We start from the raw sequence: 25,801 nt of genomic DNA on the forward strand, positions 1-25,801 counted from the left end.
ACAACTTTCTGTTTTAGCAAAGACGAGATGAGGTGTGAGATTAATAAAACAACAAACAATATATTCTGGATAAGGGGCATCCAGGAAGCATGTGTTATGTATTTCCTGTGTCAGGCGTCCCTCACAAAACAGGTTTTCAACCGACCTCAAGGTATCATCCTGGTTAAATAAAGGTTAAACAAATGCATAAATAAATATAGAATTAGATTTCTGTTCTTCTCCAGTTCCACAGAGGAGCCTTTGAAGTGGCAGTTTGTGGACCAGTTTGTGTCTGATTCTGGGGTGAGAATGAGATTCATATTCTTTTAGATGAAATATTCTCTCATATTCTTTATTCCTTTGGCCCTTCTTCATTCTCATTTTTGTAATTTAACAAACACTCTTATCCAGAGCGACCTACAAATAAATACTGTAATGCAACCAAGCACATTTTCTCTCTCTCTCTCTCTCTCTCTCTCTCTCTCTCTCAAAAGACGAAAAACAGTGTGGCAGGCCTGGCGTCCATGGGAAGCAAGGAGATCAAGGAGAAGAAGGTGTTCCTGAGCTTGGTGGGCACTAAGGGCATGGGCATCAGCATCTCCAGTGGCCCCACACAGCAGCCTGGTATCTATGTCAGTAACGTCAAACCTGGCTCCCTCGCTGCTGAAGTAGGACTACAGGTAAGAGTTTGGCCCTGTTTAGCGTACTGTGAACCACTATGAAATGAACATCTAGAAATGCATCACGATGATCACCTGGCATTAATAAACTCATAGTGTTTCGTCAAGATCCATGAGAAATCTTACTGGCTAGGAATTGTTTTCCGAACCATGTCGCAGAGTGTTTATGTGAGAAGATCCCATCGAGCTTGGTCCTAGTATGCTACAATGTCCCAATGTGGATTACAATAAAGTGCTGAAATGTGTGTGTGTTGCTGCATGGTTGGTATTGCGAGTTGTATTGTGTTTTGTGTTGGTAGATTGGTGACCAGATCGTCGAGGTGAACAGGGTGGAATTCACTAATCTGGACCACAAAGAGGTAGGACACACAAAATGCAAACAAAGGTTTGATACCTCCAGAACACAGTTTTGCTTGGTAAATAATACATTTGCTTGGTAAATAATAAACTTTATTTTGTGTTTATTGCTTAGTAAAGTTTAATCTTTATTGTGTCTGCAGGCTGTCAGAGTTCTGAAGAGCAGCAGGAGTCTAACCATCACAGTTATTTCTGGTGCTGTAAGTACACCGTCACTGCTACGAATAGTGCTTCCTTACAGGAATAGTCCACTCAAAAACTATCTTTTTCATTTTTTTTAATTAGTCCATTGTCGATACAGTCCCAAAAATGTTTTTATGTCATCAGTTTTCAATATATAGCACTTTCAAGAAGCAAAGTGCAGAATGCGACATCATAATGAAGATGCAATTACACAACTTATCTGCAGCAGCATACCCCTAACAACTTACTATACCCCTAACAACATACTATACCCCTAACAACTTACTATACCCCTAATAACATACTATACCCCTAATAACATACTATACCCCTAATAACTTACTATACCCCTAACAACTTGGTAGACCCCTAATAACTTACTACAGTATACCCATAAATTACTTACTATACCCATAATGAATTACTATACCCCTAACGATTTACTATACCCCTAATAACTTACTACAGTATACCCATAAATTACTTACTATACCCATAATGAATTACTATACCCCTAACGACATACTATACCCCTAATAACTTACTACAGTATACCCATAAATTACTTATGAATTGCTATACCCCTAACGATTTACTATACCCATAATGACTTATTATTCCCCAAACGACTTACTATACCCCTAACAACTTGCTATACCCCTAATAACTTACTACAGTATACCCATAAATTACTTACTATACCCATAATGAATTACTATACCCCTAACAATTTACTATACCCATAATGACTTATTATTCCCCAAACGACTTACTATACTCCTAACAACTTGCTATACCCCTAATAACTTACTACAGTATACCCATAATGACTTACTTTACCCCTAACAACTTACTATACCCCTAACAACTTACTATACCCCTAACGACTTACTATACACCTAACAACATACTATACCCCTAACTACTTACTATACACCTAACAACATACTATACCCCTAACTACTTACTATACCCCTAACGACTTACTATAACCCTAAATGCTTGCTATACCCCTAATGGCTTACTATTCCCCTAATGACTTACTTCAGTATACTACAGTATATATATATATATACTGTAGTATATATATCTATATATATAATTAATGTACAAGTCCAAAAATGGATGTAGCAATTGCAGATTTCCCCTTTAAGACCTGATAATGATCAATTCTCATTTCCACCTCAAGACAGCGAGTAAATTGAAAGAATAAACAGTATATGTGATTATTTTAGGCGATTGTTATTCTCTTATCTCCCGCTCTCACTACATCCATCCGTGTGTTGTTATTTCCTTGTGGAATGACACTTCCGTTCCAGTCCATCACAGATCAGTGATTGGAACACTCTTACACCCCCTTTCTGCTGTCTGTCTGTCTGTCTGTCTGTCTGTCTGTCTGTCTGTCTGTCTGTCTGTCTGTCTGTCTGTCTGTCTATCTGTCTGTATATCTGTCTGTCTGTCTGTTTGTCCCGCACAGGGCAGTGAGTTGTTTATGACAGGCGAGGAGCGTCTGGCGGTGGAGGCTCGCAGGGAGCTGGACAGACAAGAGCTGATGCAACAGAAGAGGGTTGCCCTACAGACCAACAAGATCATTAAGGAGCAGCAGGAGAAGGAGAGGCAGTGAGTGGATATTGATGGGTTGATTAAAATTTGATATTTGGTTCTACTTTTAACAATATTTGATTCCTTTGTCCTCCAAGAGTTGCTGAATCTCCTCTCTACTTCAGTTTGCTCCTCAATTCATAACGAGGTAGCAGCGGATGATCCCTTACCAAAAACACCATGGAACCACACAAGTGGATATAGGGCATTCCAAATCATCAAGTGTAACTCAAAGAAGTGATCAAACATATTTCCATTGTGGTGCTTAGAGCCAAATATTCTATAAAATCGTTTTCATGCCAAACAATGTTGGGGAGCTTGGACAGAAAGACTCAGAAAAAACACTTGATGATTATAGATTATTGTATTCAGAGAGCTGAAGCTTTGCCATTTGGTGGTGAACTGATCAATGTCCTTTTTCCAAAAGTTATTGTTGTCTGTGCATATGCTTTATGCTTTATGCACACACAGAGAGAGAAAACATAGGTGCCTGACCGCCTCGATTCAGTCTAATGTAGCAAAATTTGAAACATTTTTTTTTTACATTGAATAAAAATAGAGACTCAGAGCTAGAAAATTGTAGATCTTACACTGCAGTTGAAGAACAATGGGAAAGTAATTCTGCATTGAGAAAATGGCCCTTGAATGTTTTGGTACACCTACCGGAGAGCTCTCCTTTGTTTACACCCATTCAGCATCGTTCACACCCTCTAAGCCTTGGCCCCACCCATCTCTTTAAGGATTCACATGTGAGGCCACTTGATAAACAGAGTGATTAGTTTAGTAAACAACCAAAGACTAAAAGTGGTGCAAGTAGTAGCCTACAATAAAGAAAAACTCCAGGTAAATATACACTTTATCGAGTCCTTTGCCTCTACATCCTAATCTGACTTTGGTGCAGGTTATGTGTTCTTCACATAACCGTCTCTGGTAAACACACACTATATCAAATCAAATCAAATGTTTATTTGTCACATGCACAGGATACAGAAGTTGTAAACAGTACAGTGAAATGGTTACTTCCATAGTAGCAATGTCAAAAACAGAAAGTGTCTAGATACAAATATCTTATAAATATATTATATTTATTAAATGACGCTTACCTGACACACTTGTCTAAATTGATGGATCATGTGAAGGAAATGTTATAACCACCCCCCAGCCACATCTAGCTAAGTGGACACTATGCTATTACCACCCCCCAGTCACATCTAGCTAAGTGGATGGGTCACTATTGTCTAGACATGTACACATGTTCATTAAATACAATAGATGGCCGTAATCACCCGCAGACACACCTGGCTAACTTGATGGGTCATGTAATCATCTGGCAAAGTGTTTTGTTTACATATGTAGTCTTTTGTCTTTTGTTTAGACATGTAGCTACTGTAGCTAGATAGCTAAACAATGAACAGGCATAATCCCAACTCAAACTACTACCAAGCAATGCAAAAATTGCCATTGCTGTAGTATGAATCTCCAGGTAGATAAAGCTAACCAACCAGGTTCAATGTTAGTTAGCTAACATTTGGGTATAACTAAGAATGCAAATGGATTTCTGATTCAAATAATATTACTACACAGATCATACAGCTAGCGAGCCAGCAAGCTAACGTTTGCTAGCGAACAGTACGCTTTAACTTGCAATGAAAATGACTTTCTGACAAAATTAGAAACTTAGAATGTATCTAGACTCTTCCCCTTATACATGGATGAACGCTTCACGGCAGACTGGAACCATTTAACTCATTTAACGTTTTGTTTGTAGTTATGTCTTGTTTGGCCAGCGTTGTGTCAAGTCACTCCGATGGCTAACATTATATACAGTGCATTCGGAAAGTTACATTACAGCCTTTTTGTTACATTACAGCCTTATTCTAAAATTGATTAGATAGTTTTTTTTCTCTCATCAATCTACACACCATACCCCATAATGACAAAGCAAAAACAGTTTTTTAAAATAAAAAACTGAAATATCACATTTACATAAGTATTCAGATATTTTATTCAGTACTTTGTTGAAGCACCTTTGGCGGCGATTACAGCCTCGAGTCTTCTTGGGTATGACGTTACAAGCTTGGCACCCCTGTATTTGGGGAGTTTCTCTGTCAGGTTGGATGGGGAGTGTCGCTGCACAGCTATTTTCAGGTCTCTCCAGAGACATTCGGTCAGGTTCAAGTCTGGGCTCTGGCTGGGCCACTCAAAGACTTGTCCCAAAGCCATTCCTGCGTTGTCTTGGCTGTGTTCTTAGGGTCGTTGTCCTGTTGGAAGGTGAACCTTAGCCCCAGTCTGATGTCCTGAGCGCTCTGGAGCAGGTGTTCATCAAGGATCTCTCTGTACTTTGCTCTATTCATCTTTCTCTTGATCCTGACTAGTCTCCCAGTCCCTGCCACTGAAAAACATCCCCACAGCATGATGCTGCCCCCACCATGCTTCACTGTAGGGATGGTGCCAGGTTTCTTCCAGACATGACGCTTGGCATTCAGGCCAAATAGTTCAATCTTGGTTTTATCAGACCAGAGAATCTTGTTTCTCATGGTCTGAGAGTCTTTTAGATGCCTTTTGGCAAACTTCAAGCAGGCTGTCATGTGCCTTTTACTGAAGAGTGGCTTCCGTCTGGCCACTCTACCATAAATGCCGGATAGGTGGAGTGCTGCATAGATGGTTGTCCTTCTGGAAGGTTCTCCCATCTCAACAGAGGAACTATAGAGCTTTGTCAGTGACCATCGGGTTGTTGTTCACCTCCGTAACCAAGGCCCTTCTCCCCCGATTTCTCAGTTTGGCGGTCAGCTCTCGGAAGAGTCTTGGTGGTTCCACACTTCTTCCATTTAAGAATGATGGAGGCCACTGTGTTCTTGCAGAGAAGAATGGGAGAAACTCCCCAAATACAGGTGTGCCAAACGTGTAGCGTAATAACCAAGAAAATTCGATGCTGTAATCGCTGCCTAAGATGCTTCAACAAAGTACTGAGTTTTTTCTTTGTCATTATGGGGTATTGTGTGTAGATTAATGAGGGGAGAAAATGATTTAATACATTTTAGAATAAGGCTGTAATGTAACATTGTGGAAAATGTCAAGGGGTCTGAATACTTTCTGAATGCACTGTATTTCAAAACAACGCGGTAGAAAGGACTATCAACACATACTGAACAGCTCACATTATAAACAGAAGCATGCTACATGGCAGACCAATCCAAACTCATCTCCCTGCGAGCTAGCAGAAAGGTTCCTGACTTTTTCTTTTGCTAAACCAACTAGGCATCAATTGTATTTTTATTCACGGATGGAACACAAGTTTGTTTTTAAGGCACATGAAAGTTTACATGTTCCAGAAGGCCTTTCTGTCAAAACATGCAATTTGATAAAAAAAATAATGTTAAAAAACTGTAACTTGGCCACTCAAATGCCTCTCCTGTGAAGTCGTGACATGAGACTTATGCCTAGTTTCCTGAAACGAGTCACATATGTAATCTCTTTGAGTAGACAGTAGGTGATGATTGAAACTTATGTTGATTTCAACTTGTCAACCCACAAGATGAAGACAATCTTTGCTCAGTTTGACAAATTAGGTCCAGGCTTCTGTTCAGAAAACAATCTGTGAAGACATCAGTAGAGCACAGCAGCCTTTATCTCTTGGCTCTGTACACTAGAAAATGACTGACCTCCCACTAGCAATAAAAGCAATCAGACTCACAAGAGAAGACAAGCAAAACAGGATTTTGCATTTTTTTCTGATTGGCATTCAAGATATACAAAAACGATGTGTTGTCAACATTACTTTCATAGTGAATGCATTAATGTTACACTGGCACTATCTGCAGAAGAATAGGCTGAACTTATATCTCAGTGTGATAGATAGCCCATACATGTTTATGTTGTTAACATGTGTTTCTTTGTGTTGTGAATAGGAGAAAGATTGAGATTTCTCAGAAGAATGCTGAGGAGGAGGAACGCTACCAGAAGGAGATGGAGAAGTGAGTTCACCTTGCTTTGCATATTGATTGTTGTTTCTATAATATATGTATTTTGTATATTTTGTATTTTGTACAATAATGTTACGCACAATAACATATTCTACTCATAGAGAAACAGACGGATCAGTCAGGGACTGGAATAGATAGATGGATCAGTCAGGGACTGGGAGAAATAGACAGATCAGTCAGGGACTGGAATAGATAGATGGATCAGTCAGGGACTGGGAGAAATAGACAGATCAGTCAGGGACTGGAATAGATAGATGGATCAGTCAGGGACTGGGAGAAACAGACAGATCAGTCAGGGACTGAAATAGATAGATGGATCAGTCAGGGACTGGGAGAAATAGACAGATCAGTCAGGGACTGGAATAGATAGATGGATCAGTCAGGGACTGGGAGAAACAGACAGATCGGTCAGGGACTGAAATAGATAGATGGATCAGTCAGGGACTGGGAGAAACAGACGGATTAATCAGGGACTGGGAGAAACAGACTGATCTGTCAGGGAATAGATAGATGGATCAGTCAGGGACTGGGAGAAATAGACAGATCAGTTAGGGACTGGGAGAAATAGACAGAAACAGACGGATCAGTCAGGGACTGGGAGAAACAGACAGATCAGTCAGGGACTGGACTAGATCGATGGATCAGTCAGGGACTGGGAGAAATAGACAGATCAGTCAGGGACTGGGAGAAAAAGACAGATCAGTCAGGGACTGGGAGAAACAGACAGATCAGTCAGGGACTGGAATAGATAGATGGATCAGTCAGGGACTGGGAGAAAAAGACAGATCTGTCAGGGACTGGGAGAAACAGACAGATCAGTCAGGGACTGGACTAGATCGATGGATCAGTCAGGGACTGGGAGAAATAGACAGATCAGTCAGGGACTGGGAGAAATAGACAGATCAGTCAGGGACTGGGAGAAACAGAGATCAGTCAGGGACTAGATCGATGGATCAGTCAGGGACTGGGAGAAATAGACAGATCAGTCAGGGACTGGGAGAAATAGACAGATCAGTCAGGGACTGGGAGAAATAGACAGATCAGTCAGGGACTGGGAGAAACAGACGGATCAGTCAGGGACTGAAAGAAACAGACAGATCAGTCAGGGACTGGGAGAAACAGACGGATCAGTCAGGGACTGGAATAGATAGATGGATCAGTCAGGGACTGGGAGAAACAGACAGATCAGTCAGGGACTGGGAGAAACAGACGGATCAGTCAGGGACTGGAATAGATAGATGGATCAGTCAGGGACTGGGAGAAACAGACAGATCAGTCAGGGACTGGACTAGATCGATGGATCAGTCAGGGACTGGGAGAAATAGACAGATCAGTCAGGGACTGGGATAAATAGACAGATCAGTCAGGGACTGGGAGAAACAGACGGATCAGTCAGGGACTGAGAGAAACAGACAGATCAGTCAGGGACTGGGAGAAACAGACAGATCAGTCAGGGACTGGGAGAAACAGACGGATCAGTCAGGGACTGGAATAGATAGATGGATCAGTCAGGGACTGGGAGAAACAGACAGATCTGTCAGGGACTGAAATAGATAGATGGATCAGTCAGGGACTGGGAGAAACAGACGGATCAGTCAGGGACTGGAATAGATAGATGGATCAGTCAGGGACTGGGAGAAACAGACAGATCTGTCAGGGACTGAAATAGATAGATAGCATACTTCACAGACCATCTAGTTAAAATAAAAGCGTGTGTGCGTGTTTAGGATCGAGGCTACGGAGAGGAAGCACAACGGGGAGTGGGAGGAGGACTGGGCCCCTGGAGAACAAACCAAAACCAAGAGTCCCTCCCCTGCCCGGCACAAAATCAACACCCCACCCACCGAGTCCAAGAGCTCTGGTAAGGAGAAGGGAACAGTCGGTACCTCTATTGATGCATGAATAGATTCCAACAGGGACCTGTAGAGCAGCAGGACCAGTAAGGGCCTAGACTTACAGTTGTGTTGAACCTCTCTGCATGCTGTCTGTCCCCTGTCTTCTTCCTCTGTGTGCCGTGCTTTCTGACTTCCTTCACTTCCAGACTATGGAGCCAGCTCTTTTCAGGCTGACGACAATGATGAGGAGGAAGAGGAGGAGGAGGAGGAGGAGGAAGAAGAAGAAGGGAGAGAAGTGAGTGACTGAGTCTCACAGTATACCGACACATCTCAGAGTCAGAGACACGTTTCAATACCACTGACAACATGCTCGATTTCCTTTGACAACCAAAACCTATTGACATTTTCCTATACTGTACATTAACAGTGCTAGCCTGGATGCTAGGCTGTTTCTGCTTTAGCTAGTCTTGTGTTTCCTAAACTGCCTAGAATCCAAGAGGGTGTTATATTTCTCAATACAACCCCTTGAGCTTTCTTTCTTTCTTTCTTTCTTTCTTTCTTTCTTTCTTTCTTTCTTTCTTTCTTTCTTTCTTTCTTTCTTTCATTCTTTCTTTCTGTTGTGAGCATTGGATTCAGTTGACCAACTATAGTAGATGTTTTTTTTCTAGATTTGCTCAAGTTATTATGTTCCTTGCTAGGATTTGCGTCTGTCTGGGTATCAGAGTGACACTGGTTGATGTTGTTTTTCCTCTGTAGCTTTTGGATGGTTTTATCACTATGAAGGGAAGCTGCCCACACTCCGCAAGGTATTCTGTACGGTCGCAGTTTGGTGTGCTGTGAGTGTGTTCTCTCGAAGCTAACACATATGCAGTGCCTTCAGAAAGTATTCATACTCCTTGACTTACTCCACATTTAGTTGTGTTACGACCTGAATTCAAAATGGATTACATTTATGTTTTTCTCACCCATCTACACACACTACCCCATAATGACAAAGGGAAAAAGTTTGTTGAAATTTTAGCAAATTTATTAGAAACAAAATAAATAAGTATCCACTCCTCTGAGTCAATACTTTGTAGAAGCACCTTTGGCAGAGATTACAGCTGTGAGTCTTTCTGGGTAAGTCACTCTGGGCTCCCAAGTGGCACAGCAGTCTAAGGCACTGCATCTCAGTGAAAGAGGCGTCACTATAGTACCTGGTTCGAGTCCAGGCTGTATCACAGCTGGCTGTGATTGGGAGTCCCATAGGGCGGCACACAATTGGCCCAGCATTGTCCGGGTTTGGCCAGAGTAGGCCGTCATTGTAAATAAGAATTTGTTCTTAACTGACTTGCCTACTTAAATAAAGGATCAAAAAAATTAAAAGAAGAGCTTTTAACAACTGGATTGTACAATATTTGCACATTAGTCTTGCCATAGATTTTCAAGCCGATTTAAGTCAAAACTGTAACTTGGCCACTCAAACGGCTCTCCTGTGAAGTTGTGACTTGCGACATACGCCTAGTTTCCTGAATCGGGTCACATTTGTAAACAATGTCTAAAAACATAATTCCACTTTGACATTGTAGAGTATTGTGTGTAGGCCAGTGACACAAAATCAATTTGAAATTCAGGCTTTAACACAACAAAATGTGGAAAAAGTCAAGGGGTTTGAATACTTTCTGAATGCACTGTAGTTAACTTGGAGCAAAATAACATGACCTCTTTACTGGTCCTGTCACCACAATGCTGCGGTAGTTATTAACCTATATTGTGATGGACGTCAGTGTCTGTTGGAAGTTGGAAAACGTTCTTGTACTGTATCGTTTTTTTGCATAAATTGTCGTTTGTCGTGGAATCATCGTGGAATCATCAGTTCTGGTTTCTGCCTGCTTTCTATAATTATAAACTTTACTGGCGCCTCAGAAAGTAGAGAAGAAGAAGAAGGTGTCCAGCATTGACACCTTGCAGGAACAGAGGAAGAACAAGAAAGAGATGGAGTTTGAGCTGAAGCTGGCTGCAGAGAAGGAGGAAATATATGAATGAGAGAAACAGCTGAAGATCAGTAGATTGGTGCAAGAGGTAGGAGTAATGATCAGTAGACTGGTGCAAGAGGTAGGAGTAATGATCTGACTGGTTTAGAAGGTAGGACTAATGATCAGTAGACTGGTGCAAGAGTAATGGTCAGTAGACTGGTGCAGGAGATAGGAGTAATGATCAGTAAATTGGTGCAGGAGGTAGGAGTAATGATCAGTAGACTGGTGCAGGAGTAATGGTCAGTAGACTGGTGCAGGAGATAGGAGTAATGATCAGTAAACTGGTGCAGGAGGTAGGAGTAATGATCTGACTGGTGGAGGAGGTAGGAGTAATGATCTGACTGGTGCAGGAGATAGGAGTAATGATCTGACTGGTGTAGGAGGTAGGAGTAATGATCTGACTGGTCACAAACACTTTATTTTCTGTCGATGTTTTGTCAGCACACGCCAATAGTATGTGCAATCTTTTTTCATTTATTCCTGTATGACCTAGCCATAACCCAGCCTTGAGTTATATGTTGTTTTTTTGACTGAGCCATATCCCAGCCTTGAGTTATATGTTGTTTTTATGACTGAGCCATAACCCAGCCTTGAGTTATATGTTGTTCTATTTGACTGAGCCATATCCCAGCCTTGAGTTATATGTTGTTTTTATGACTGAGCCATAACCCAGCCTTGAGTTATATGTTGTTTTTATGACTGAGCCATAACCCAGCCTTTAGTTATAGATTGTTCTATATGAGTGACCAGTGACGCAATCTTGAGTATTTCGTTGCCTTGCGTTGCGCTGTGCCGTGCCCCAGGTGTCAGAGACTGAGCGGGAGGATCTGGAGGAGTCGGAGAAGGTGCAGCACTGGGTGGAACGTCTCTGTCAGACACAGCTGGAACAAATTTCCTGTGTAGAGAACGAGTCCCCAAAGGTACATCTAGAACCCCCTTTCCTAGAACTATGTAGAACTACCCTCCCTATAACTATGTGGAACCACCTCTCCTAGAACTATGTAGAACCACCCTTCCTAGAGCTATGTAGAACCACCTCTCCTAGAGCTATGTAGAACCACCTCTCCTATAACCATGTTGAACCACCTGTCCTAGAACTATGTAGAACCACCTTTCCTAGAGCTATGTAGAACCACCTCTCCTAGCACTATGTAGAACCACCTCTCCTAGCACTATGTAGAACCACCTCTCCTAGAACCCCCTTTCCTCTGTGTATCAGTGAGGACCACCTGTGGTACTATCGCATATGATATTTATATTTGTAGTAACTCTTCATCATTTAATGTTTTTTCCCTTCCGTTGGTAACTGATAGATTTGTGGTAAGATACAGTGAGTCATTTATCTTGTTATTCAAAGACAATGATTGTAGTGCAGTCACAGTACTCTGGGACTGTCTGGGGAGTACAGTGATAGCGCTGTGGTTGTGAGTGTCTGAGTGGCAGGGCTTGTCCTTCAGGTGTCCCCTCCCTGCTCTCCTGCCTCTGGGCCCATGGTGAGGTATTTCTACGGGGGTCTCCAGCTGGCCACCACTGACCTGGATGATTTCAACTTGGATGAGGTGGACCAGAGTCTGAAAGGCCCCCTGAAGAGCCTGGCCCCCACCCAGCCTTCTTCCTCCCAGCCCCCACCACCCCTACCTCTCCCTCCACTTTCCCCCAGACTCAACCCCACCATCCCCAACTTCTCTCCCCCCTCACCACAACCACCCCCCCCCCCCTTCATCCGCAAGCCTCCTCCCTCGGCTTCTACAGCGGCCCCCAGAGGAAGTCAGCTCCATCCTCCTCCTCCTTCCAAGTACCCTCCCTACTCCTACTCCTCCTCCCACTACCCCCCCTCCCTCACAGTCCTACATGCCCCCCTCCTCCCCCCGGCCCACCCCTCAACCTCCCCCTCCTCCTCCCCCACCTCCCTTACCCCTTCCACCCCCTCCGCCCCCACCCCCCCAGCACCCTGAGGAGAGGCTGGGGGGAGGGTCCTATGGATGGTACCACCACCATCACCCCTCCAGTCATCCAGAGACAAGGAGCGAGTGGAAACGGGGTGGGTACCTGCCAAGGGGAGGTTACTACTCGTCCAATGCCAGGGTAATTACCTACCCCTCGAACTTTAAGGTAGCCTCCCTGGGGTGTCTATGGTCTGGTCTGAAAACAGCCCCTAGCCCTTGCCTTCCCCCAAAACCTTTTAGCTGAGTTGATGGGAGCAGACAACAATTCACAATGACTGAATGGTGTGAAGAAGACATCTCTTTCCTCTCCATTGAAATGAAATGCTGTTTTTTATTCAGTTTGTCAAGTCTCTGTGTGATTTGTAAGGTTGTTATAGTATTTGACAGCAGTGTAGAATCGCATGGCGTGTTGTGGTGTGATATGCAGTAAGTAGTGGGTGTTGTTTGTGTGTGAAGACATTATATTGTCAATGTAGGCGAAAGAGGCTGTAAGTCAAGACTGAATAGCTCCTTTTGAAGTGCACAATATATCCTGCCTTGATGTGTTCCACTTCAAACACCCCTGTGGGTGTGGGTGTGTGTGTGTGTTTGTGTGTGTGTGTGTGTGTGTGTGTGTGTAACATTCGTATTCCCATAGTGTTTTGCAAAAGTAATTTGGGGATGAATACACAGTACTCTTTCCCTGGTTCAGGTGATGAGAAACACTTCCCACGTCAGTGGTGTATCCAATTCAAGCAATCCCCTGGTAAGTCTGATTTGAGAGTGTTCATTACGCCTGCCTAGAAGGAGGTACTTGTTGACATTGAAACCACACAACTTTCTTCACAGTTCTAGAACATCCCCAGGGCTCTGACCTTACAGGGTTAAACATAGATATACATAGGGTTAAATCACAGGGTTAAAGCTCTGATGTCACTGGTGTCATCATGAGCTGTTTGTTCTGGGATTCAGCAGTAGAATCCTGCTTCTCACTGTAGACCACTGTAACCCCATTGCTTGCTGTCATATTTGCTGCTGAATGGATGTTCCCAATAACAAATAGCTCCTAGCCCGCCCAACCAGAGGTGTCAGATGGCCTCTGCCATGTCTAAACCAGTCATGTTACCCCAGAGCCAGTCCCATCGACCTACCCCATGCCAAGAAAAACATGCTCCTAACCCCCCTCTTTAGCTCTCCCTAAAAACCCTCAATCCCTTTGTGGACGCTTGCTATGTTCTCCTGTCACTGTCCCTAGTCGGGGTGCTAGTTTGTTGTCACTGTCCCTAGCCGGGGTGCTAGTTGGTTGTCACTGTCCCTAGCCGGGATGCTAGTTGGTTGTCACTGTCCCTAGCCGGGGTGCTAGTTGGTTGTCACTGTCCCTAGTCGGGGTGCTAGTTTGTTGTCACTGTCCCTAGCCGGGGTGCTAGTTGGTTGTCACTGTCCCTAGCCGGGGTGCTAGTTTGTTGTCACTGTCCCTAGCCGGGGTGCTAGTTGGTTGTCACTGTCCCTAGTCGGGGTGCTAGTTTGTTGTCACTGTCCCTAGCCGGGGTGCTAGTTTGTTGTCACTGTCCCTAGCCGGGGTGCTAGTTGGTTGTCACTGTCCCTAGCTGGGGTGCTAGATGGTTGTCACTGTCCCTAGTCAGGGGGTGCTAGTTGGTTGTTACTGTCCCTAGTTGGGGTGCTAGTTGGTTGTCACTGTCCCTAGCCGGGGTGCTAGTTTGTTGTCACTGTCCCTAGCCGTGGTGCTAGTTGGTTGTCACTGTCCCTAGTCAGGGTGCTAGTTGGTTGTCACTGTCCCTAGCCGGGGTGCTAGTTGGTTGTCACTGTCCCTAGTCAAGGTGCTAGTTGGTTGTCACTGTCCCTAGTCAGGGTGCTAGTTGGTTGTCACTATCCCTAGTCGGGGTGCTTGTTTGTTCAAGATGTTTTTCTGGTTTCTCTGCTGTACAAGACAAGGATGGTTAGTGTACAGCGTATTTAAGATACTGTTTGAAGAGGTCGCGTTTCTATCATTTTCACAATTGTACAATATTATTCCAGTCTCATAGTGTGGAAATATATATAAAACACAGGAATATCATGTTTTTGATTGTAACTCCCCTGAATGTGGTATGACTATAGGACAAAGACAATGTATTCGAAAGAGCTTCTGAAGTTGCATAACTGTATGTTCGTTAATGGGAAAATATAGCTGTTTTTCCCCATTCCTGAAAGGTTTCTGTTTTGGAGATAATAGAGAGGCTACGCTAATGTCCCTTCCTCTCTTCATGTCACCCTGTTTGATTGCATGACTATGGAGATAGCACTCTGCTCCCGCTGGTCATTTACCATATGTCAGCACCACAGGAGGTTGGTGGCACCTTAATTGGGGAGGACAGGCTCGTGGTAATGGCTGGAATGATATCAAATACATCAAACACATGGTTTCCATTGACGCCATTCCATTTACTCTGTTCCAGCCATTGCTATGAGCCGTCCTCCCCTCAGCAGCTTCCACTGGTCACCACCATCCAGAAAAACCAAGGGAGGATCGAGTCTTCATATATTATCCATGTTGTCAAGGGTGAATCCACAGAGACTATTATAGTCTTTGCAGTTTATCAACAGAACTTGTCAGTAAACGAGTACTTAACCCTAAGATGCAGAGAGGGAGAGAGAAAAAGAAGAATCTTAGTGTCTCTTCTGAATGACATCTGGTTCCTGTGCTACAGCCGCCGAAGATGCTGAAACGGATGGTGACGTATAACACCTCCTTTAGGTCCAACAACAAGAGACAAGTAATCCATACCCATCACCACCTTCTCCCCTGACTCTCTTCTCCTTTGACTCTCCTCTCCTCTGCTCTCCTCTGCTCTGAGTGGTTATTAGTAGTTTAGTGGCTGTTTCCCCTTCCTCTTTCCTAACTAAATCAATCCCTCTTTCTTCACCGGAGTGATGCGTGTAGTGACTGCCTCCTTTACTTCTCTGGTTCGCAATCTGTCCTCTTTGTTTGATGCACTAGTTCCTTGTAGTCGCACGTTCGATAACTCAACTAATGACTGTGGAGTGCACATGTATTGGGCATTCTTTTGTCTCTGTGTCAATATGCGGATGGTGTGGATGCTGAATGGTGTACATTATGTGGGTGTACGTCTTCTTTTAGTGTCCAGGTTGATCTCATGTTATCTGACAGTGCATTGTCCTGCTGTCAAGGCCTTTCTAGTATTTGATACAAAATGAGATTGGGAACACAAAAAACCTCTCTACTCTATGAAGAAAGAGCTCCATGTTTTTACACAACCCTACAGATCATGATTATTGTTAAAACCAACTTTGTTTTTACAGTCCTTGTTCTTAAATTCATTCCCTACACTTCCAGATCTGTCATAACAAACTCTGTGGAAATCTCAATTGGTACTCTGCTATTCCCTATATTCTGCTCTATACTGTATCTGGTGGAAAGTGGTGCACTATAGGCAATTCGTGATGCAGCCTCGTACCTCAGAGGGCCTTTTGTTCTTGTGATGCTTTCAAAAATCTGTTGATGTGTCCATGAGCAAGGAACTTAACTCTAATTGTTCCAGGGTCGCCGTCAATAATGGCTGTTCCCAGGCTCTGACCCCGCTCTCTAAGGGTTCTCAAGAGTGGTGGGATATGAAAGACAACGATTTACCAATTCGCACTTGTACAAGTGTGAAATAGGACAAATGTAAGCACCCATTGAATTATTATCGTGTTATGATTATATTCAAAATACGTCAATGTCATTGCAATGAATAGGCTTGTACTCAGCATGTCATCTTACTCAGTCAGATTCAATCAACGTTCATTCAGAAAGCAATGCTTTTATAGAGACACTTTTTTATTCCTCCTTTGTCCATGAATGCAGAATGACGAGCTGTGGCCCTCAGATTTTGATGGTCACAGATGACGGTGTGTGTGCTTTTGTGTGTGTATGTGTGTGTGTGTCAATGAGGCCTGTCCTAGAGGAGAAAGATGAGCCTTTAGATGTCACACTGTGAATGTGATATTAGCAGGCAGAGACACGTGAAAGGCAGATTGAACAAGCCTGTTTAGTTTTTTATTTTCAACTCCTTTTGAGATGTTTTGAAGTGAAAATTAGAAATGCAGTCGCTATCTCACTTTTTCAAACAACAGTGATTGAACAGTGGAGGAAACAGAAAAACAGATTTTCAGTAACAATGGAAATTTGCTTCAAAAATCAATGTTTTATACAGTACCTTGCAAAAGCATTCACCCCCTTGGTGTTTTTTTAAATTTTCTTTCATTACAACCTGTAATTAAATAGATTCTTATTTGGATTTAATGTAATGGACATACACAAAATAGTCCAAACTGGTGAAGTGAAATGAAAAAAATAACTTGTTTTAAAAAATTCTAAAAAATAAAAAAGACGTTCGTGCTTATGTATTCACCCCTTTGCTATGAAGCCCCTACATAAGATCTGGTGCAACCAGACCTTCAGAAGTCACATAATTACTTAAGTAAAGTCCACCTGTATGCAATCTAAGTGTCACATGATCTCAGTATATATACACCTGTTCTGAAAGGCCCTAGTGTCTGCAACACCACTAAGCAAGGGGCACCACCAAGCAAGCGGCACTATGAAGACCAAGGAGCTCTCCAAACAGGTCAGGGACAAAGTTGTGGAGAAGTACAGATCAGGGTTGAGTTATGAAAAAATATCCGAAACATTCAACATCCCACGGAGCACCATTAAATCCATTATTTAAAAAAGGAAATAATATGGCACCACAACAAACCTGCCAAGAGAGGGCCACCCACCAAAACTCACAGACCAGGCAAGGAGTGCATTAATCAGAGATACAACAAGGAGACCAAAGATAACACTGAAGGAGCTGCAAAGCTCCACAGCGGAGATTGGAGTATCCGTCCATAGGACCACTTTAAGCAGTGCACTCCACAGAGTTGTGCTTTACGGAAGAGTGGCCAGAAAAAAGCCATTGCTTAAAGAAAAAAATGAGCGAACACACTTGGTGTTCGCCAAAAGGCATGTGGGAGACTCCCCAAAAGAAGGTACTCTGGTCAGATGAGACTAAAATTGAGATTTTTGGCCATCAAGGAAAATGCTATGTCAGGCGCAAACCCAAAACATTTCATCACCCCGAGAACACCATCCCCGCAGTGAAGCATGGTGGTGGCAGCATCATGTTGTGGGGATGTTTTTCATTGGCAGGGACTGGGAAACTGGTCAGAATTGAAGGAATGATGGATGGCGCTAAATACAGGGAAATGCTTGAGGGAAACCTGTTTCAGTCTTCCAGAGATTTGAGACAGGGACGAAGGTTCACCTTCCAGCAGGACAATGACCGTAAGCATACTGCTAAAGCAACACTTGAGTGGTTTAAGGAGAAACATTTAAATGTATTGGAATGGCCTAGGCAAAGCCCAGACCTCAATCCAATTGAGAATCTGTGGTATGACTTAAAGATTGCTGTACACCAGCGGAACCCATCCAACTTGAAGGAGCTGGAGCAGTTTTGACTTGAAGAATGGGCAAAAATCCCAGTGGTTAGATGTGCCAAGCTTTTAGAGACATACCCCAAGAGACTTGGAGCTGTAATTGCTGCCAAAGGTGGGTCTACAAAGTTTTGACTTTGGGGGTGTGAATAGTTATGCACTCTCAAGTTTTATGTTTTTTTTGTGTCTTATTTCTTGTTTGTTTCACAATAAAAAATATTTTGCATCTTCAAAGTGTTAGGCAAGTTGTGTATAGCCAATGATACAACCCCCCCCCCCCAAAATCCATTTTAATTCCAGGTTGTAAGGCAACAAAATTGGAAAAATGCCAAGGGGGTGAATACTTTCGCAAGCCACTGTAGTTACAACCATTGCATTGAAACGCTGAAATGTGTTGGTTTTAGCAATAAAACATTGGTTTTTGAAGCAACAATTTTATTTAAAGAGTTGAATATATAGTTAGCTGATATTCATACAGACGTTCTTATCGCTACAGTCGCATAGACCTTTATTTTACAATGCTCGAGATGGAAAGATATGGAAAATGGATCCACAAGCTTGGTTTTTCTCATATTATTAAATTAATCAATTTAAAGTACATTTAAAGACAGAAGTGGTTGTCAAAATAAATCTAGCTCTTCAACACTCAGCACACTCATTCTCTGCTAGGGCCTGATTACATGCAAAAGTCATTTAAATACATAATGATAAATGGTACGCTACATTGATCTGGTTTGTGTTGAACGTATGAAGAAGTGTTACAATGTTGTAAACTAATAAAAGAAAGATTTGCCTTTTCAGTTTACATCACAGATTGTGTAAAATGTCAGAATTATCCAAATCCTTTTTATGGACTAGAGCAATAAATCAGTTGAGACCAGGGTCTAAGGCTATATTGCAGGCCTATTGCTCAACCATGTTTCCTAGTGGTGCTAAACCTCAATGCAGAAATGACACGGTGAACTATCTAATCCAGAGGCTCTTAAGCTTTTTCAGCTCGAGACCCAAATTAAAAATGTACTGTCCTCAAACAACCCAAAATAAATAGAAACAGTGTGTGATTATCAATGTTTACTCATAACTCGGGACCCACCTCTCACATCCTCAGGGCCAACTTTGGGTCCGAAAGAAACCCTGGTCTAATCATATGTTGTTTGTGTTTCAGAAATATGTGGAAGACTTTGATCCCCTCTCCATGGTACTGTATGCCTGAGCTGAGCCTGTATATATATGCCAGACTATTAGACATATAGGATCATGTCATGTATACAGGTGTAGAACCAACCATATGCAAATACATCTCTTTGAAGAAGTAGATCATTCATATCCCACTGGGCACAGACGTCAATTCAACGTCTATTCCACGTTGGTTCAACGTCATTTCATTGTTGGAAACAACATTGATTCAACCAGCGTGTGCCCAGTGGGATGCCAATGATATCGTTACCAAGAGACCAAACAGAAGACGTGCCTTTGAAGATCTGTGAAACATGTCTTTGACTATAAAGCTGTGTGCAAATGTCAGTCTCCATCCAATGTGAGCCATGCCTTCTAGGTAACCATAGATCCTCATTGAGTCACTGTTACAGCCAGTCTGTGTTATAGCCTTCCGGGAAACCTCAGTGGAACATCTCTTTTGTTCTCATCTTTCTCTGAAAAAGTAAATGCACCTCAGGGAAGCAGTTTTCTACATCTAAAGCCATATATCATGAAGATATAATGTATAGATTGTACCATCTATACAATCTTAGAAAAAAAGGTGCTACAGTATATAGAACCTAAAAGGGTTCTTCGGCTGTCCCCATAAGATAACATTTTCAATAAGGAGGGTTCTATGGGACCTGCCGAAGAATCCTTTTGGAACCCCTTTTTATCTAAGAGTGTACATGTCTATTCACTGTGATCCAGTGTTGTGATTTAACCACCCCGCTCTCTGGCTGTGTTAACAGTTCTCCTCGGAGCAGATAGCCGGACGAGACGTGAGACAGCTGAGAATCAAAAAGGTAATCAGAACCCGCCTCAGGATGAACTGTCCAGGTATGACTATACTTCCCAGGTTGCTAAGCTTTTCATGAAGGAAAGAAGGATCCAAACACATTTTACTTCGGGGAACATACAGCTAATCTTGCCCTGCAGAACCATTCCTTTATTGCCTCATACAGACGTTCAGGAGGATGATGACAATGCATCTAAATCTTTAAATTGTATGTAATTAATGGATTACATGTAATTCCAATGTCTACCAGAATGTCACATGTGCAACCAGAGGGAAAAAAATCCAGACCACCTTTACTCCACACACAGAGACGTGTACAAAGCTCTCCCTCGCCCTCCATTTGGCAAATCTGACAATAATTATATCCTCCTGATTCCTGCTTACAAGCAAAACCTAAATCAGGAAGCACCCGTGACTCTCTCAATAAGGAAGTGGTCAGATGACGCAGATGCTAAGCTACAGGACTGTTTTGCTATCACAGACTGGAATATGTTCCGGGATTCTTCCGATGGCATTGAGGAGTACACCACATCACTTACTGGCTTCATCAATAAGCACATCAATGACGTCGTCCCCACAGTGACTGTACGTACATACTCCAACCAGTAGCCATGGATTACAGGCAGCATCCGCACTGAGCTAAAGGGTAGAGCTGCCGCTTTCAAGGACCGGGACACTAACCCGGACACTTAAAAGAAATCCCGCTATGCCCTCCGACGAACCATCAAACAGGCAAAGAGTCAATATAGGACTAAGATTGAATCGTACTACACCGGCCCCGACACTCGTGGAGTGTGGCAGGGCTTGCAAACTATTACGGACTACAAAGGGAAGCACAGCCGCGAGCTGCCCAGTGACACGAGCCTACCAGACGAGCAAAATAACTTCTATGTTCGCTTTGAGGCAAGCAACACTGAAGCATGCATGAGAGCTTCAGCTAATTTGCATACCACCCCAGCAGATCCACAGATGATGCAATCTCTATTGCACTCCACAATCCACTTTCCCACCTGGACAAAAGGAACACCTACTTGAGAATGCTATTCATTGACTACAGCTCAGCGTTCAACACCATAGTGTCCTCAAAGCTCATCACTAAACTAAGGACCCTGGGACTAAACACCTCCCTCTGCAACTGGATCCTGAACTTCCTGACGGGCCGCCCCAGGTGGTAAGTGTAGGTAACAACACAACAACACATCTGCCATGCTGATCCTCAACACGGGTGTCCCTCAGGGGTGCGTGCTCAGTCCCCTCCTGTACTTCCTGTTCACCCATGACTGCACGGCCAGGCACGACTTCAACACCATCATTAAGTTTGCCAACAACACAACAATGGTAGGCTTGATCACCGACAACGATGAGACAGCCTATAGGGAGGAGGTCAGAGACCTGGCCTTGTGGTGCCAGGATAACAACCTCTCCCTCATCGTGATCAAGACAAAGGAGATGATTTTGGACTACAGGAAAAGGAGGAACGAGCATGCCCCCATTCTCATTGACGGGGCTGTAGTGGAGCAGGTTGAGAGCTTGAGAGCTCCTTGGTGTCCACGTCACCAACAAACTATCATGGTCCAAACACATCATGACAGTCATGAAGAGGGCACGACAGCGCCTATTCCCCCTCAGGAGACTGAAAAGATTTGGCATGGGTCCTCGGATCATCAAAAAGTTCTACTGCTGCATCATCAAGAGCAGAGGAAGGTCCAAAAAATTTTCAAAGACTCCAGCCACCCTAGTCTGTTCTCTCTACTACCGCACAGCAAGCGGTAGCGGAGCACCAAATATAACTCCGAAAGGCTTCTTAACAGCTTCTATCCCCAAACCATAAGACTCCTGAACAGCACTGCCCACAGCACTGCCCCCCCCCCCCCATTTTTACTCTGCTGCTTCTCTCTGTTTATTATCCATGCATAGTCACTTTACCTCTACCTACATGTACATATTACCTCGACTAACCGGTTCCCCCGCACATTGACTCTGTAACGGTACCCCCCCCGTATATAGCCTCGCTACTGTTATTTTATTGTTGCTCCTTAATTATTTATATTTTTCTTATGTTTTATTTTATAGATATATTTTTTTATCCAGTTTATTATAGTAAATACACTTTTTTCCCTCTTTTTTTTCTTCTTAAAACTGCATTGTTGGTTAAGGGCTTATAAGTAAGCATTTCACTTTAATAAGGCCTGTTGTATTCGGCGCATGTGGCAAATTTGATTTGATTTGATCTCTCTTATCTTAGGTTGGACCACTTGATCTGGCTGTGGAGGGGGGTGTAGACTCCCCTCTGGGAAAGCTAGTGGTATCTGCCATTTATGATGGAAGCTCAGTAGACAAACATGGTGAGTCCATAAATGTCATAACGAAGTCCATAAGAAAGCAACCCCATGTGTACAGTGCCTTGCGAAAGTATTCGGCCCCCTTGAACTTTGCGACCTTTTGCCACATTTCAGGCTTCAAACATAAAGATATAAAACTGTCTTTTTTTTGTGAAGAATCAACAAGAAGTGGGACACAATCATGAAGTGGAACGACATTTATTGGATATTTCAAACTTTTTTAACAAATCAAAAACTGAAAAATTGGGCGTGCAAAATTATTCAGCCCCTTTACTTTCAGTGCAGCAAACTCTCTCCAGAAGTTCAGTGAGGATCTCTGAATGATCCAATGTTGACCTAAATGACTATTGATGATAAATACAATCCACCTGTGTGTAATCAAGTCTCCGTATAAATGCACCTGCACTGTGATAGTCTCAGAGGTCCTTTAAAAGCGCAGAGAGCATCATGAAGAACAAGGAACACACCAGGCAGGTCCGAGATACTGTTGTGAAGAAGTTTAAAGCCGGATTTGGATACAAAAAGATTTCCCAAGCTTTAAACATCCCAAGGAGCACTGTGCAAGCGATAATATTGAAATGGAAGGAGTATCAGACCACTGCAAATCTACCAAGACCTGGCCGTCCCTCTAAACTTTCAGCTCATACAAGGAGAAGACTGATCAGAGATGCCCATGATCACTCTGGATGAACTGCAGAGATCTACAGCTGAGGTGGGAGACTCTGTCCATAGGACAACAATCAATCGTATATTGCACAAATCTGGCCTTTATGGAAGAGTGGCAAGAAGAAAGCCATTTCTTAAAGATATCCATAAAAAGTGTCATTTAAAGTTTGCCACAAGCCACCTGGGAGACACACCAAACATGTGGAAGAAGGTGCTCTGGTCAGATGAAACCAAAATTGAACTTTTTGGCAACAATGCAAAACGTTATGTTTGGCGTAAAAGCAACACAGCTGCTCACACCATCCCCACTGTCAAACATGGTGGTGGCAGCATCATGGTTTGGGCCTGCTTTTCTTCAGCAGGGACAGGGAAGATGGTTAAAATTGATGGGAAGATGGATGGAGCCAAATACAGGACCATTCTGGAAGAAAACCTGATGGAGTCTGCAAAAGACCTGAGACTGGGACGGAGATTTGTCTTCCAACAAGACAATGATCCAAAACATAAAGCAAAATCTACAATGGAATGGATCAAAAATAAACATATCCAGGTGTTAGAATGGCCAAGTCAAAGTCCAGACCTGAATCCAATCGAGAATCTGTGGAAAGAACTGAAAACTGCTGTTCACAAATGCTCTCCATCCAACCTCACTGAGCTCGAGCTGTTTTGCAAGGAGGAATGGGAAAAAATTTCAGTCTCTCGATGTGCAAAACTGATAGAGACATACCCCAAGCGACTTACAGCTGTAATCGCAGCAAAAGGTGGCGCTACAAAGTATTAACTTAAGGGGGCTGAATAATTTTGCACGCCCAATTTTTCAGTTTTTGATTTGTTAAAAAAGTTTGAAATATCCAATAAATGTCGTTCCACTTCATGATTGTGTCCCACTTGTTGTTGATTCTTCACAAAAAAATACAGTTTTATATCTTTATGTTTGAAGCCTGAAATGTGGCAAAAGGTCGCAAAGTTCAAGGGGGCCGAATACTTTCGCAAGGCACTGTATGTGTTAAAGCATTCTATTCAAAATGCAACACATCAATACTACTTTTAGCTATTCTTTGTTGTTGTTGGTGTACATAGACAAATTAGTTTGTTTCAACACTTGATTGATTTTGGCTTCATATAAAGAACCTGACAAACAATAATCTCTTTCCTTACGCTCTGTTGTTAACAATAACGTTGGAATGTTGTTTTGTGTATGATTTCAGAATAGCAATGAGAAAAGGTTTATTATACCCAATCTTTCAGTCTGGTATTCATCCGGCTGACTCATTTCATATCCTCTTGGAGATGTTATAGTAGAAACTAATCCCAGGCTATTGAGTGGGATCTGGTTCCAAAGCAAAAATTCAATCTACATAGTCAGCACTAAGCTTGTGGTTTGTAAAAAAAAAAATGCAGACAGCAATTAATGAGTTTATTGTCCTGGCTGTGTGTGTGTGTGTGCCTCCCCAGGTGGGATAGTACCAGGAGATGAGGTGATGGCTGTGAATGGGAAGGTCCTGACTGACTCCTCACTGACAGAAGGAGAGAACTCTCTAGACTTGGCCTGGAACAGTGGAGGGGTACTACTGTCTCTTTTACAGCAACTCTGACAGCAATATCTAAGATCAGAAATACTGTTGGGTAGTTCTCACAGCCTAATCGACGAGTTAGGCAGCTTACGCTCATGACTATTCTCAATAAACAGACATGTATCATATTGATGCTGTATTGTTTGGTACTACCCTGATCATTTGTACTGAAGGTCATTTGTTGCTGTACATGAGTTTTATTGATATGGTTATAAAGGCCAGCCGTAATCAAAACGTTCACACTCAGACCAGTTGGTTTTATAGTGAAGAGGGGAAATGTGGGGCGGAGAAGAGAGAGGAGGGGTGGAATCAATTTTACCAATAGGTCCTTTGTGAAATTTTGTAACCATAGAAATACTGTATGGAAGTGGGATAGACATGTCACAGTTTTAGGAAGATGTTATGAGCCAAACGTGATAGATTTTTCATTTCTTTATATGTCTGTGTGTCTTTAGGATTGGTTTGAGCTGGTGATAGCAGTGTCACCTCCAAAAGAATACGAAGATGAGGTGTAAGTACATTTGCCATCAACTCAACATGTAGTATAATCTCTCCATCAACTCAACATGTAGTATAATCTCTCCATCAACTCAACATGTAGTATAATCTCTCCATCAACTCAACATGTAGTATAATCTCTCCATCAACTCAACATGTAGTATAATCTCTCCATCAACTACACATATAGTACAATCTATGTGTCACGATCGTCGTATTGAGGAGACCAAAGCGCAGCGTGATGTGAATACATCCTTTTAATGATAGATGAAAACAAACACGAAGTACACTAAACAAACAAACTATCAAAACGAACGTGACCGCTATAAATACTGAGTGCAAACATACAACATCACATAGACAATAACCCACGAAATACCCAAAGAAGATTGCAGCCTAAATATGGTTCCCAATCAGAGACGACGACATAAGGCTGGTGCCATGTACGCAGGCCCAAGGAGACGAGATGCGTAGAGCCGGCTTCATGGCACCTGGCTCGATGCCCACTCTAGCCCAGCCGATACAAGGAGCTGGAATGTACCGCACCGGGCTATGCACACGCACTGGGGACACGCTCCACCACGTAACACGGTGCCTGCCCGGTCCCTCTCGCTCTCCGGTAAGCACGGGAGGTTGGCGCAGGTCTCCTACCTGGCTTCGCCACACTCCCCTGTGTGCCTCCCCCAAG

At 43.0% G+C, this 25,801-nt stretch overlaps 1 protein-coding gene across 1 annotated transcript in view; it reads left to right on the top strand.

Moving 5' to 3' along the window:
* Nucleotides 1-25,801, top strand: part of LOC139407564 (harmonin-like) — a 34,436-nt gene that overhangs the window by 6,586 nt on the left and 2,049 nt on the right. The window contains exons 7-19 of the mRNA XM_071151388.1: nt 225-282; nt 474-659; nt 959-1,018; nt 1,160-1,216; nt 2,677-2,819; nt 6,710-6,775; nt 8,512-8,645; nt 8,826-8,914; nt 19,203-19,235; nt 19,987-20,040; nt 22,279-22,378; nt 24,497-24,606; nt 25,071-25,126. Of these exons, the coding sequence (XP_071007489.1) occupies nt 225-282; nt 474-659; nt 959-1,018; nt 1,160-1,216; nt 2,677-2,819; nt 6,710-6,775; nt 8,512-8,645; nt 8,826-8,914; nt 19,203-19,235; nt 19,987-20,040; nt 22,279-22,378; nt 24,497-24,606; nt 25,071-25,126 (1,146 nt within the window). The remainder of the gene's footprint in view (nt 1-224; nt 283-473; nt 660-958; nt 1,019-1,159; nt 1,217-2,676; nt 2,820-6,709; nt 6,776-8,511; nt 8,646-8,825; nt 8,915-19,202; nt 19,236-19,986; nt 20,041-22,278; nt 22,379-24,496; nt 24,607-25,070; nt 25,127-25,801) is intronic.

This window comes from Oncorhynchus clarkii, chromosome 4, assembly GCF_045791955.1.
Source record: "Oncorhynchus clarkii lewisi isolate Uvic-CL-2024 chromosome 4, UVic_Ocla_1.0, whole genome shotgun sequence".
Classification (NCBI taxonomy): Eukaryota; Metazoa; Chordata; class Actinopteri; order Salmoniformes; family Salmonidae; genus Oncorhynchus; species Oncorhynchus clarkii.